Here is a 15,551-nt window from a genome sequence, read left to right as displayed (position 1 = left end):
CGGGGCACACCGGAAGCCCGCCCCCTGCTGGTGACGGCGTTTATTTGGGGGCGGTTTGTATTTGTAAAGGAGCGGCTTGTACTTCGCTTTTAACTGTCACTGGGCTGTTTATGCCGAGGAGAGGAGCAGCTGGAGATTTTGGAAGGTGTTGCCAGTCGCGCGAACCGTGATGTAGAGGGCGTGTCGCTTTTTTTTCTTCGTATTTGCAATATGAAGAATGGAAGAAGACGATGTTACCATCAGAGAGCAGAATTTTCATAGCCAAGTTCGAGAGTATATCGTAAGTAACGGAACTGCAAGCCAAGGCTAGCTGGCTATATAGCTAGCTGGCTAACGTCTTTAGTCCTGACTTAGGCACTAAATAATCGTAATTATTGCAATCACATTAGAAACCATGAATCCAACTTTTATTTTCTAATTAACAATAGCACTGTTTGTAATTTGAATACAGAAAACATTAACAGATTTCTAATAAAACACTTGTGTTCGCAACACTGCGTTAGCTGCTGCTAGCTTAGCACCTTAATACGGAGGAGGTACTAGAAAGAAAAACGACTTTTAGTTAATTCCTACGTAATTTATTTATGTGTCAAGAATCCAACTTATAGAAAGTGAATTAGAAAAGAATAAAGATTTTATTCATCTGTTTTTATTTTTGAGCACTCAAATCTTAGTCTTTGCTAATATCAGTGTTTAATCAATGTGATTTTATTTTATTTCTATGTATATCGTTTTAAAAAAATACTTTAAGCAAAAATAATACATCCCTGTTTGTCTGGGACTGACAAATTTAGACTGAAAAGCAGCACATGTTAAATGTTATGTTCCTGAATGCACACAAATATTTTGGTTATTATTGTGCAGCTATTTACAATTCATTCCTGCACCAATGGATATAAGTGCATCAATACGTGGGTAATTATTTTTGACCTGAGCATAACCGGATAAGCTTGTTTGAAAGGGACAAAGGGCTGGGTTTGAAATAAAAAAGGATCAGGCTGACCAATATTTACTTTGAAAATGCCACCTCCATGTTTTCACTGAATCGGAAGGACTTATAATTAGTTTGAAATTAACAGTTAAGTTGGTTTTATCAAATTAATTAGTTTTAAAATGGTTTTATTTTGTCATTTTTCAAGCAAAAATGGCATTTGCATTTTTTTTCTACATAATATTTTATAATTACCTTAATGATAATGAAATCTTTTTCAATTTAAACCATTTTAGATTTAACAAAATGGTTTTAGAAGTAGATAAATGAATACATGGTTTAATTGAATCCTGTTGAATTATAATTCCAGTTAAATTATCTTATAAATTTTAACCTTAATTTGATTTAATATTGAGAAATGGGGTCTACACATTTAAGTGTGTTATTTAACTGTTCTTCCTTAAAATAACTGTTGAGAACTCTAATTCTCATAAAATTATTTTAAAAAGAGTTCTTGACAAATACATAGATTCACTATCTACTATTTCATTGGCGACCTCAACATCCCAGGTTTGGCTTGCACATTTTGTCCCGAGTGTCTATAGCTGCGTCTGAGGCCTGTATCCCATATCAGCTTGCTTTACATAATCCCTCTGCACCAAGTTGTAATGTGAGTGTATCGTCTAACATTAATGATTAGGAGAACCATCATAAGGATGGTTTTCTGTCTGATGTTACTTCTGTGGTAGTGCTGAGTCAAAGCTGGTCAACATGTTTCAGTCACAAGATGTTACACTTGTTTTGATGGATGTTAAATCTGGAAACCTGTGTTTTCTACGGTGTCAATATTTCTTATAATGTTTCCTGGCAAGTTTGTCAAAAACTACTCTAAAAGTACCCTGCTGTGGGAAAATAGTCTAGGTAGCATGACATTTAAAAAAAAAAATGTGGCTCAACTAGTCATTTGAACAAAATTCAAGGATGCCTCTGCATGTTGTCACTTTGCTTTGACATGTTTCTCTGAATATGAAAGGTCTGTTCCATCAGAATTGCATTTCTTTTTTATCATAACATTGTGATGCACACTTTTTTAGTTTGTGAAACCTCCTTCTATTAAATCATTTTATTGGAATATTTGGGACATAGCAGTTACTTGCATGAACTTTCCAAAGGTTAGAACAACAAATACTTTGGAGTTTATCTGTCATAGGTTTAAGAAAACTACAGCAAACCAATTAAGATCGTTTGCAAATTGTTAGAGTTGGTGTCTTCCCAATATCCATGCATATTTTTATCTAAATGTGACTTTTTCCTCAGAACAGTGTTATCAATAACAAGGTTTACTGCTGCATTGACTGTTTTGCTTGCTTTTCTGTGCTGTTACCCATCTGTCTTTCTGTTTGTGTTGGTTTATCAGTTTAAAAGCTCCAGATTCTGCGTTGTTTGGGATTTTTTACCCAACCAGCATCATTACAGGCTGTAGTTTCAATTAAAAATGTGTTTATTGTGCAGCTTGCGAAGGGGGGAAATGGTTGTACATTTGTTACATAGCATTTTGTATTCTTTTCAAGACCGGTTGAGGAGATTTGTCTGAAATGTATACGGTCTGGCTGAGTCATTTCATAATCAGAGCTCGAGCCATGCTGAGTTATGCAGTGCTGACAGGCTGCAAAGTGCTGAACTGAGGGCTTCTAACATTAGTTACATGCTGTCTCACTATGGCGGTAGAGGAGAGGAAACGGGATCTTTCTGACTATCCAGCTTGTTGTGAATCTTTGGTTATCTAATTAGTCTTAAGTATACAGAGATAAACAATGATTTATTGCTCCCTGTTCATTTGCCCACCTTAACTGGGCCATAAAGAGAAAAAGAAATTTACATTTATTTTTTTTCTGAACGTAAGAAAATGTACATTTTAGTGACATTTATCTTCCTGTTATGTTAAGGATCAGGGTTTGGGTGACAAGTATGTTTCTTGAAATGTTTAAGGGATTTGTCCAACATTGAGGTGATGATATTTGGATATCACCTGAGGTTGGTGTTTTCTGTAATCATATCAATTGTGTTGTTGAACACCTTTTAGTTGACCTTTTCACCGCTTTAATTTTGAAAGTCACTCTGAAACTAAGCTATTTCACTTTTGAGTTTTTCCCCTGTAAATATTTTTAAACTAATTGATTTAGTGTAATTTATTAGACAAGAATAATCAAACATTTGGGTATACATATCAATTCAAATGAATGGACGTGTCGAAACGTTTGACTGGTAGGGTAGTCTTGTCAAACCAGCTGATTAACTGATTGAGAATAAATAAAATGTTTCTTCACAAAGAAGCATTTGGGGTTTTTGTCTGTTTACTTCTATGTCCAAGTTTAAGGTTGTCTGCTTATTATGTTGTCATATGTTGACTTTGCCTGTGTTTCTCATCTTGTTTATTTGGGCTATAACATGGCATATTTTCTTGTATTTAATCAAATATGTTGATTCTTTTTATTCATGGAGGTCTGTTTGAATCCTCAAGAATGAGTGGAAATCTGCTCCGTTCAGGTTAATCTATTCCATTACTAGGAGTATCTATCAGGAGGAGGAGCTCATAGCATTTACATGAACAATAAATATGTTAGATTATAAACTCTTTCTAGTTTAAATCAGTTAAACGAAATAAAACAATTGGTTAACAATATACATACAGTACAGACCAAAAGTGTGGACACACCTCCTTCATTTGAATGAATAGGTGTGTCCAAGCTTTCGGTCTGTACTGTATAAACAAACAAAATAGAAATAATTAGTACAGCAAGGAACTATGGATACGAGCATAAAATCTGTATTTGACAATACAGTCTATGTGCGAATTCTCCATCATGTCTGAGTGTCTCGTCGCCACAGTTGTTCCAGAATAGCAAACCCGAATATGACTATTTTAAACAAAGATATTCAACCAAATAGGAGCTCACAGTCACTACTTATGGGGGCTCAAGTTACTTTGCAACAGACCCTGTCCGATTTCTGTCTAATAAACTCATTCAGTTAGACCATGAAGGACTTTATAGACCAGATAGGCAGATTTGAGCCGTTCAAAACTGAAACAACACAGTAGAACGGATTGATCTCTTTTGTCTGGGATTTTTAATGCTCTTCTATAGCATGATTCAACAGAAGAAGCAGAGAAAATATCGTGCAAAGTAAAAAATGTGTTTGCCATTTTATCTTTTAGAGATGCTCTAATATTTTAAAAATTACCCAAATATTTCAAACACATTCTCTGAACAATAATCTTGAGTCCAGTACCACCTTGGGGTATTTGAATTGTTTAAGATTTTGTAATACTTTTCCTTTAAAGCACATTTTTGATCACCTTTTTTTGGCTCCAAAGTTGTGTTTGACAGCATTACATTGTCATAATGTCAAACCATTTTTGATTATTATTATTCTCTGTAGTTGTTGCTTCAATCATTTGGGGTTTGACTAAAAGAGCAATTCATCAAACTCTATGTGTAAACTCCACTAAGAAAGCTAGGTTATGTGTAATCCGGACTAAGACGTTTACACATTTGCATCATTAAAACTAAGTTGCATTTTGCAAGACTGTTGTAAGCCAAATGCCTTTGGGATTCTGAGTACCTGAGAGAAGTTATGTAATCATCTTTTATGATGGCATCAAGAAAAGGTCCGCATGACCTTGACTTAGAACTTTTGTTGATATCAAGAAAAGAGTACGGTAAATAAACACTTCATAAAACATATATATATATATATATATATATATATATATATATATATATATATATATATATATATATATATATATATATATATATATATATATATATATATATATATATATATATTTTTTTTTTTTTTTTTTGAATATTTCCAACACTCAGCTTTTTTTTTAACTTTGAATTGAAACTTAAAAACAATTTTTTTTATTTTTTTTATTACATGCGTTTTGCCATTTTTAAGGCTGGACATTTACATCTGACTGGAATCCAGAGCTAATATTCAGATCTGTCAGTTTATTCAAGGATAAAATTCTCTAACATTGAACTGTTTTGAACATCTCAACAGTGTATCTGAACTAGATGAATGAAATGTTTTAAATGAAAAAGTTCAAGAACACAGAGTGTTGATTCAATGACTTTTTTCCTGTTTTTAGATTTGTTTCCTCCTGTTTGCTGTCCTCTACATCGTGTCTTACTGCATCATAACCAGATACAAGAGGAAGAGCGGTGAGTCTTCTCTGACACATTCAACGTCGGCTCGGTAAAATCCGGCCATGAGCTTGAGCGCTTATTGTCAGCAAATCAGTTTCACACCAGCCATCATTGCCTTTTCTCTTCAGGAGTTTCTTTTATGGCATTTAGATGACAGCTTTGTTTTTAACTTGAAGGAATGTCCCGGTATACAAAGATTAGCTGTACAGAAGACAGGCAACACCAGTGCTAATAGTCATCTGCCCTAGTTAACTCAGTAGCAGAATGAACCGTATCCGCCCTTCATTGCTTTCAGGGCTGGGTAACATGAGTGTAAATTGCTGACATGTTCTGCTTAGTGTTGTTGTAATCCCTCAATAAATCCTCAAGTTTTACAAGAACGCTTTGTTATTTCTGACAAAGACTTTTCTCCATCCAATCAGCCTTTGGAAGATCACGAACCTGTTGCAAAGCTTGCAGGACTTGTTTGTCCTCTGGCTGGACTGGTTGCAATATTTTTGACATTATCGCTCATTGCTATGTGAACAATGTCTACCGTTTTGTCATTTTTAGGTATGAATCACTTAAACCAAAGGCAGTCATTTACAAAAAATACAATTGAATAATTTAAACACGAGTTCCTCTGCCTGAAAATGACAGACACGTCCTCTGTGACGTTCTTGTGGATGTTGTTTTCTGGTTTTCAGGTATTTAAACTGTTTACGAGGCCCTAAAATAAGTTTATGGTGTTGTGTACTGTGACACACAGATTATAATGCACCGTGGAGCTTGAATATTAGTTAAATATACACATGTATTTTGCTACAGCAGGTTGAATGTTTTGTAACTAAATGGTTAAATCTGTTGTCTGGGGTAAAGAAACGAGGTCAAGCAGAGTTTATTATTTCATTTTAAAGATCTCTTTTGAAGTGTTGTCCTTTTTCAGACAGTTTTTAGAGGTCTGGGTGCTCTGCTTCTTTTACAGATGAACATGAAGATGAAGATGCAGTTGTCAACAGAATATCGTAAGTGACTTTTTCTCATTTGTGGAACAGCATCATTGAGATTTCCACAAAATAAGGTATTATTATTATTATTACAACAATTCTTATATGATTGTTAAAGATACTTCACAGAAGTGCTCTGTTTAAGTGTTAAATGATAAAAAGTAAATAAAAGAAAAAGGACAAACCGGGATCTTTTTATTGAATTTGTTCATTTTTTCCTGAAGTATCAGATCGGGAATCAATATCAGCTGATACTCAAAATCAAATGACTCTAAATCGGATCGGGCTAAAAAACCTGATCGGGATATCCCTATTATAAAGTAGCAGTTTAATTACTTTTATCCAAAGATTTCCTTCCTGCCTCTCTGTAACATCTTATGCTTAACGGAGGACTTTAATTTTCTGAAGAGCAGAGAGAAGATCCAAAGAAATAATAACTGTAAGAAAGTTTCCTCTGAAGCTTGATTGTCAGGCCTAATTTACATTTTCATTAATTTTCCAAAAAGCATCTTACTAACTGAATATTATAGTAATCTTATAATAGGAGGTCTTAAAAACACCAGTACACCCCCCCCCCCCCGTTTTTTTTTAAATTTTAATTCTTTAGTCGTCTTTTTACGTTTTGCTTTAATCTTTTTTTAATCGGCAGGTTCTAATTTGGTTAACATTTTTGAGTGGTTGCGTGTTTTTTCCTCCTTCCTTTTCAGATTATACCTCTGCACCTTCACCCTGGCAGTGTCTGGAGGAGCCGTGTTCCTGCTGCCTTTCTCAATCATCAGCAATGAGATCCTCCTCTCCTTTCCCAGAAACTATTATATTCAGTGGCTCAACGGGTCTCTTATTCACGGTTAGTAGCTCATCGAGATGAGTGTGTGGTTGTGTTTTTCAAATTAAAAGATGTTGAATAACCTTAAAGGAATAACAATCCTTGAAACGGCGAGAATTCCAAAGGTGAATCACATTGAAACAAAGAGGAAACAATGTACATTCATGGTGGATGCTCTTTTCTTTCCTTTCATTAAAAAATTAGCGACATGTACAGAGTAACATACATTTTTCAACGTTAGAATTTTACAACTTCATGAATGCAAGGGAGCAGTTTGAAGAATAAAATTCTTATTTTATGTTCACTCCTTACTTAATCAAGAAATACCTGTATATAAGAATGTATATTTGAATGAATATACATATCTTGAAATGGTTTGCCATTGGCTATTCACAACCACAATACAGATAAACCAAAGGAAAATGGACAGAAAGATGAAGTAACAAACACTAATAACTGTTATCATAACTCCCAAGTTTGATCTGTCAATCCTTTTTTTTAAACTGAAGAATATGTTTACATCTTTTCAAATTACTCTGTTGTGAAAAGAAAAACACAATTGTTTTAACGTAGCGACAGGGTAGTTGAAATCAATTCTCCTATGATTTAGATGGTCAGAACAGAAAGTAAAAGCTTTTTGTGAACTCTCTGGCATCCCTCTAATTTTAATTTTCAACTTTCAGAAGAGTAGATTTAATGAGTAATACATTTGTACCTTGTCTACATCCAACTTTCTGAACGTTTCTTTACGCAGTTTATAGTTTTTTATTGCAGAAACGAATAATTCATTTCTGCAATAAACAAAATGGCCATACATTAGTTTTATATGGATTACCACACACTTCTACACAATAAGTCAGAAAAGGCAGAATAAGTGCAACCTTTTCATTATTATATCCGATAAAAATACTTCACATTATTCAACACAAATATACTTTCGGACACTTTAGTTTAATCATATGATACGCATGATTTTCAAAGATAGATTTTCATCCATATTATCCTAATAAATCTCAGCTCTGCTACATTTTCTATTTTTACACCATCAATAAATTGTGTTTTTCCTTCGGTTTCTTTTTTGCAAAAACCCTAAACTTGGAATTCTATTTAGGTTTGAAGCAACTGTAAGAAACAGTCTTATTTTTTTCCATTTTCTAGTACAAACATGTTCTCTGATGATTATCTGGCATTTGGGCTGTTTCTATGTTGAAACACACCACCAGGTGGCAGTAAAGTCCATAACTTCTAGCTTCTCTAAATGAAGTGTCTGGGTGTATCCTTAAATAAACACTAAAAAGAAGCTTATTGATACTTTAACAAAAGAGTTTTATGATTGATCATATATGTTTATGTTTAAAAGCATGAATGAGTGTGAAACCTGTTGAAATCCTGCAGGTCTGTGGAACCTGGTGTCATTGTTCTCCAACCTCTGCCTCTTTGTGCTGATGCCATTCGCCTATTTCTTTTTGGAGTCTGAGGGATTTGCAGGTTCAAAAAAGGTAAAATTCACACATTAATGCTAAAGTGTTCTTAAGGGAAGTTGCATGAAATTTTAAGTAAGTTTGCTGACTTTCATAACAAATTGAACAAACATCTCGCAGCTTTTTATTTTTTAAATTTTTTTTCCAAAATGTTTTGATGCACAAACAATTTTATCTGAGTGAAAATTAAAGTTTAAACATGTAAACAGAAAATTAGCCTTTTTTGGTCCAGCTGTATTACCATGCAGGAGGGTTTTTTTTTTCTTTTCGGTTAGCGACCAAAGCAGCAACAGGTGTCTCAAGTCTTTGCCCTTTTCGTGACTCAAGCAACTGACTGTAACTGCCACCGCAGAAAGCTCATTAAGTTTGAATCTGGTCTTCGCCTAGTGCCACATCCTGACAAACTCTTTCAATAAGTCTATAGGCTGCAAACGCTTCAACACTGCTGCATCGGCCCCACTGATTTAAAGTCTGATTCCTTGTCACCCGCTTCCCAGCCCCCTAAAATAAAACTTCAAAAGCGCAGGCTAATAATCGAGTTGTAAGGCTCAGCGAACTTCCTCGTTTAATTGATTACTCACCCCCCCCCATAGAAAAAAAAAGAGGCTGGAGGCTTGTGTTCCAAAAGTCCATAAAGTCGCAGCAACATGACGGGACAATAGGGCCTTGCGAAATGGAAGGCAAAAGATTTACTTTTAATACACCTCTATCCTGTGTCACAGTTTGAACTCTCTCTGGTTTATGTCCCTCTTGGCAAAAGCACATAAAAATTAGTCTGTACTGTAGTGTACGGGCCAGTTCTGTTTTTCTTTAGTCCGCTAATTTGTTTTTGTTGGATTTCGTGAGGCCTTGATGTGCAGGAAGCACAATCACATTATGTCTTTTATTTTTTTTCTGTCACTTTCATTCAAAACCCTTTCCTTCCATAAATGTACTCTAAGGAAGTACTGTTTAGTGTTCAGCAGCACATCCAGTCGTATATTTAGTGCATGTTAAAGAGGATAGAAAATATGGGAGGGATTGTCTAGTTCCACTTTAAGATCTGGCCTGCCTGTGGAGGAAATAATGTGACCGACACCAGAAGAAAGTTAAACGCAGATCCCAGCTTTTATAATGTGGCATTATCCTTTTATCCTATAACAGCATTAAAGCACAACATCATAAGGTTTTATGTGGCATTTTAACCTCCTGGGCTAATGTTGAAGCCCCGCAAGATCCCTTTGACTGCGGAAATGAAGCAAATGATGAATTTCATTACTAACGTCCCGAGTCAGCTTTTTCATGTGGCTGTGTTTACTTTTGACGATGCACTAAAAGACGCCAGGAGAATAAGGATGGAAATGTGGATGCTTTTTAAAATGTTTTTCTTTTTTAATGCTCACTTCTTAAAAGGTTCTGTTGCCTGCCTGATTGATAGTTTCACAAATTGTCCAAATTGTGGATGAATCAAGGGGACTTGGGGTCCTGATGTCAGATGTTATGATTTAGCTTTATTTGCTGCTGTAAAATGTCGAGCTTTACAGCTGCAAGCTGCGTCTTTCACTGCCAGAGGTTGTCCAGTGTGTTGGGTTTCTCATTTGCATGCACTGTGCTGTGGCAGTGTCTCATTATTTTAGAAATGAAATAATCAAAATGCCACTTTTTTATTGGTAACGGCCTAATTCTGATGTCTAAGCATGTGCTGATGTATATGTCAGACTTGTATGGTCTTACAGACATTGAAAAAGCAGCTTCTTAACTTCTAGTTTATTATTTTTTTTTTATTAGAATCCATTTGAAATCAGTTAATAGATCCTAAAAATATATTATTCGAAATGGTTTTTATAGAGGTCAAGCTTTAGTTTTTAGATCTTCAATTTAAATAAAAGAACATTTTAGAGCCAAAGCTTCATTTACTAGAACTTATTCTAAGCTAGGTTTGTTGTTAAGTGCTCAAGTTATTTTTTAACAGCGGAATCTGTTGAAAGACGTCTAAATTGTTGCAGGCATGCTTTGGGTCGAAGCCAGTATTGAAATGTGTTTGATCCTAAAACGAGTTGGAACGAGTCTGACCCCATGACTGACCCAGCAAAGGGCCAACAGGTTTCATTTGGCTGTTAAAGAAACTCCTCATCAATCTCATCCTAAGCCCTAACTCGCCGATGATGAGAAGTGTGTTTATTGTGGAGGAGGAGTGAAGAGAAAACGTCTCGCCCAGCAAACCCGTTTGGTGTTACTAAGATACTCCTCTTTGTTGGAGCTCCACAATAGGGCCTCGGATATTTATTTCAAATCTCCTGAACATGCAGACATTTTTCCCAGGCCTTCTTTCTGCCGAGGAATATAAAGTGGTGTTTACATACCTTCCTTTAAGGTCACAGTGTCTCCCTAAAGCTGCTGGTTACAATGTTCGTAACCACAGCAACATATTAGCTTGAGCTGAGAATTTGAAAAAGGACAAGCGAGGTTTCCCGTCCTCTCATGACTCAGTGTTTCTAAACGAAGTGAAAAGTTGTGGAACTTGATCTGTTCTGGACCAGTTCTTTACCGTTTTTGGTTCAGAGCATTTGACTTGAATTGTAGCATTTCGTCTGGAAGTCGAACTAGCTTAGCGCGGTTGAAGTAAATTGTTGTCGGTTGACTCAAAGGTGTGTTTGAGACTCAACTGTTGAGTCCAAACAGGTTTGTATTTGTCGATCCTTTGAGGCTTTACTTACAACAGAGACTGATCCAAAGCAAAATGGAAATAATACCAAATGATGCTACGCTTAAATAAAAGATTTCCTTCCTGACTCATTGTAATTGGTAAAGGAAGCATTGCTGACTCTTGCTACAGTAATTTGCCTTGATTCTACTTGTTTTTTTTCTTCATTTTTCTGTGTCAATGGGACTTTATTAAGAAGTCTCAAGTCGTTTGAAGTTCATTGCACAGCTTTACAGGGGAATGTCCCTCTTTTCCTGCTTTCTGTCTTTGACACGGCATTGCACTGTGGCTGACTGGCTGAAGGATACACTAATAAGGTCTCTTAGCATCTGGCATGTCTTTAGCAAGGAGAGCAGTCTTTTTTTTTTTTTGCCAGGGAGTGAAAAAAGGGCCCTGCCCCCTTCTTCACTTATTACACTCTTTGCCCTTGTTGCACGCTTCCCTGACAGTTGGCAGAGGGATGGTGCGTGAGATGATTGCTGCCACCACCTGCTGACCTGCCAAGGATTGACGGCACCAGCTAGGAGAAAGCTCCTGTGCAGCTCTGATCCTTTTCCTTGTCGTATTGCCGTACATTTGTGCAACTTTACAGATAATTCTTGCACGTTTGCTGTAATTGCCTCTTTTTACCTAAACACTAAAACAAGCTCAAAAGCAAAGGATGATGACATCAGCGCATGTTAGGTCTTAGTCAAACTGCATTTACAAATGGATATGGGTTGTTTGGAAGCAAATAACAAGCAAACCTTTATGGTGCATGTAGGTGGCCCACAGGAAATATCAAGGTTGGAGACTCCTCTATATGCAGCAAATTTTTTCTGTGGGCATGCTGCGAGTGGCAGGTCGTAGTGAACATTTAAACAACACGTAAGGGACATGCAGGCGCATTGTACCGATTTTCATTTTGTCCAATTCTGCAAACTGTGCAAGGAGCCAGTAAGTGCTGTTCATGTGATAAGTGCCAGCTGCTTGGGTGCAGCACGACTGGTATAATTTAGAAAACGAAACGATCAAAGTGTAGTTTGTGTGGTGTAAGGGCGTTGTATAACAACATCACCTGTACGTCAAGTGCGAGGAATTTGTATCATCCTTACAAATGCTTTATGCTACACTTACCACATGGACGACAATCGTACCATCCATTTTCATGATGGCCTCTAACGAGCCACACGGGAGCTACACGCCACACACGGGCTCCACCTAAGATGCAGCCGCTCCTCTCTATGACCCTACACTGGTCTGGACAAACCAATAACTATACTTTAAAAAAAAAAAGTTACATTACAAATGATTTGCCAAATGCTCTATATCTTAATGGAATATATCTAAAGTTATAGTTTCAATAGAAATTAACTACGCAGTGAAAATGTAGTGTTTTTTTATTTTTTAGAACTGAGTCAGAATGAAATAATGTCTATCTCCTCTTGTTATTTAGAATGCAGTTCTAGCGACCTTGTCTTGAAGATCCTGGGATCTAGATTGCATTTTCTCCCTCATTGCGTCTTCTAATCACTCGAAATGAAATCGGGCAAATGACGTGATATGCATCCGATTGTACTACAGGCGTAAAATTCCAATCACAGATGATGTGATCAGATTGTCTCACATTTCGCAGCGATTGGGTATAAACCGACCCTAAGGCTTTAGAGGGAATATTTCTGAACCTTCCTCATTTTTTCTATTTGGTGCTTTTGAAGGTATATTCAAGAATCTGAAATGAATCTGATACAGCTTAGCAGATGGATTAATGAATGCATAAAAAGTTGCTACTTTTGGGTTTTCTTTAAAAAAAAATTGACAATGTCTCAGTACTTTATGAGCAAACTCTGCTGCTAACCAACTCAATCTCAGTGTGAGGATCAGGGGATGCTGAATATTTCAGAGTGTCTATATTTAGAGGTAGTTACACATTTAGAAATGCAAGAATAGAAACTTCCAGCGGGCACTTTCAGTGCCAAGGCACAAGCCTTTTACTTTTTCTTTTTCTTTTTTTTTTTGCTGCCTTCAGCATTTGACAGTTTTCTCTTTGATCACTGATGACTCAGCGAACCCTGTCCTATTTATAACAAATCCATATTAGAAACAAAGGCCTATATTTTTATTCCTTTGTGGAATAATTGCAAGTATGCTTGACTATGAATTAGCAATTTCCTCCATGTTGCCTCTCAATTCAGTATCTAGTTCGAGCAAACCAGGTCTGAAACGGCTGATTGTTTCGTCCAGCAGCCGGGCCTGATGATAAAAAGAGGTTATGAAAACTGTCTTTGCCCTAAATGATCTGAATGTGGAATGATTTGAGTCTTATAAATGATTGAGAAGCCTATCTAAAGGGAATATACCTTCAACATGGCATGGGCAGCTTGTTAAGGTGGACTGGTGTGCTTGAGCGGACACATGTCCCATCTGTGGGGTCTGCGTGTTCTGAAGCATCCTTAAGAGAGCACATGTGGGATGTGGCTGAAGTCCCTGAAAGCATTCCTCTCTCACCTCTGGCACCTCTGGGGAGGGAGATCTGCTCAAACGTCGGCTCGTCTCCTCTTTCACTCTCCCTCCGTTGTTCTTTTTCATCTCTTTCTTCTGTCCTTTTTATTAAATCTGCTGCATTGAGCATTTTGCCATTAAATGAAACTGGAGAACAGAATGTTTTTGAAGTGTTTACCATCAAATCTATAGGGGAGGATATTTGAAAATATTTGTCTGCTTAAAGCCACAGTCTTGATTTATGGTATCATTGCAGATGCACATAAACTGCACCTGTTATGTCTGTATTGGTTGATCTTTTTATTCGCAATTTTTCCAACTCTTATTCTTTCTAAATGAGTCCCTGCCGGTTGACTGCAGTGCTGGTGTTGTCCACACTGGGGCACTCTAAACCCTGCCCAACTCCCCACTTTGTTGTGCTAGAAAATTCCTGCCTGAAGGCTTTTCCAGAAGCAGAAAGCATGTAAAGCTTAAAACCAACAAAGTGATGCTACTTTGCATTTTAACTGATGTGAATAAGCTGATGTGACTTATCTTAATGTCTTTTTTAAGTACAGGTTTAATTAATAAACACAAAATATAAACGTTACCAAATATATTTGACTATTTTATGTGTTAATTGATTTTAAATTGCAATATGACTTTAATAGCAGACAGGCTGTTTGCAGTTGAGCAAAAACTGTAAAATAAATGTACTCCACAAATAAAATAGTTTTCTCTTTTTGAAGCTGTCTTTGAGTAACAGGGGAACTGTTCAAAGAGGGACCCCCTTCATCTACTTGTTGGCAAATGCTGAACAGCAACCGCACAACCATTATGTTAGTTGGTAACAAATTGCTCACATGTACCCAATTTAAACAGCTCTCAAGAGGCAGGGAAGGCTTGTTATCCCATGCCTGGTTGCCTACCTGACATGTGTATGAAAGAGCCTATCTATCTTACAGTGCTAGACAGCTTGGCTCTCCAGCAGGGAAGTAAGGATATGGAAACTGTGTGAACAGGTAGAGAAAGACTTTATTAACCACTCAGCAGTTTGTGACCCGGAAAACCCAAATTACCCCAAAACCCTCTTGTCTGTTGGGCCTGGGACATGACCGCGGTACTAAGGGAGCTCCTAATCTGCACCATATGGGAGGTCTGCTCTTGATCGCAGACAGTAGCTGACCCAACCAGGCTTCATGGTCCTGACAGCAAACCCTCGCACCCCTCCCTTTCTCGTTTCACCTATGCCGCTCCCAGTCTTTAGTCGCCGCATTTAATAGACCTTAATATGTCTATATAAACGCCCCATTTACGCAAAAATCTATTGGACGCTTTAGTTAACGGCTCTCATAAGCCAGTTTGTGGAAACAATAAATATTGCATCCACAGTAGCTTGTTTAATTGAAATCAAATACTTTTATTACTAGTATCGGTATGTTTTTCTCTCTTGAATTAATGGAAACACAGGCTATTTAACTGCATCTGCGGGTAAAACATAAATCCACTTCTCATCCTTTTTCCTGACTGTAGGATAGTTTAACAAAGTTTAGTTCATGTAAGTTTGGGTTACTTTATGTGTTTAAGCACTATCTGTACTATTAACAGCTTAATGTCCCAAAGTAATAACTGAGGCTCTACTTTTATTAATGTGATGCTTGATTCTCCCTTGTTTGTCCACTACCAAATAAGGAACTATCATAATAAAAAAACAAAATAGAAAACAATAGATTTTCTTAATTTTCTCCATTGTGTTCATGTTTACATTTTTACTCCACCTCTGTTTGATTAACTGCCAAAGTCAAACCTGTTACCTGGAAACAGATTCAACACTAAATCTGTGTTAAAAATCCTTGACTTGTGTAAAAAACATTCCTACATTAACATGTTTTTTTTTTATTATTTAATAAATTATAATATTGTCTAAAAGATTGGAAAAAGTTTCTATTTTGGTTCAAAAGTAGGCG

The 15,551-nt window shown here is 36.5% G+C and overlaps 1 protein-coding gene across 1 annotated transcript in view; it reads left to right on the top strand.

The window, feature by feature from the left end:
* Position 1: 1 nt before the first annotated feature.
* The window catches only part of lmbr1 (limb development membrane protein 1), a 35,562-nt gene continuing 20,012 nt past the window's right edge, over positions 2 to 15,551 (top strand). Inside the window, exons 1-5 of the mRNA XM_023949893.2 lie at positions 2 to 280; positions 5,091 to 5,163; positions 6,113 to 6,152; positions 6,842 to 6,981; positions 8,356 to 8,459. Coding sequence (XP_023805661.1) covers positions 218 to 280; positions 5,091 to 5,163; positions 6,113 to 6,152; positions 6,842 to 6,981; positions 8,356 to 8,459 — 420 coding nt within the window. The 5' untranslated portion in view covers positions 2 to 217. The remainder of the gene's footprint in view (positions 281 to 5,090; positions 5,164 to 6,112; positions 6,153 to 6,841; positions 6,982 to 8,355; positions 8,460 to 15,551) is intronic.

Source organism: Oryzias latipes, chromosome 20 (genome assembly GCF_053564925.1).
Source record: "Oryzias latipes strain Hd-rR chromosome 20, Olatipes_Hd-rR_3.1".
NCBI lineage: Eukaryota > Metazoa > Chordata > Actinopteri > Beloniformes > Adrianichthyidae > Oryzias > Oryzias latipes.
This window is presented reverse-complemented; position numbering and strand designations above follow the sequence as displayed.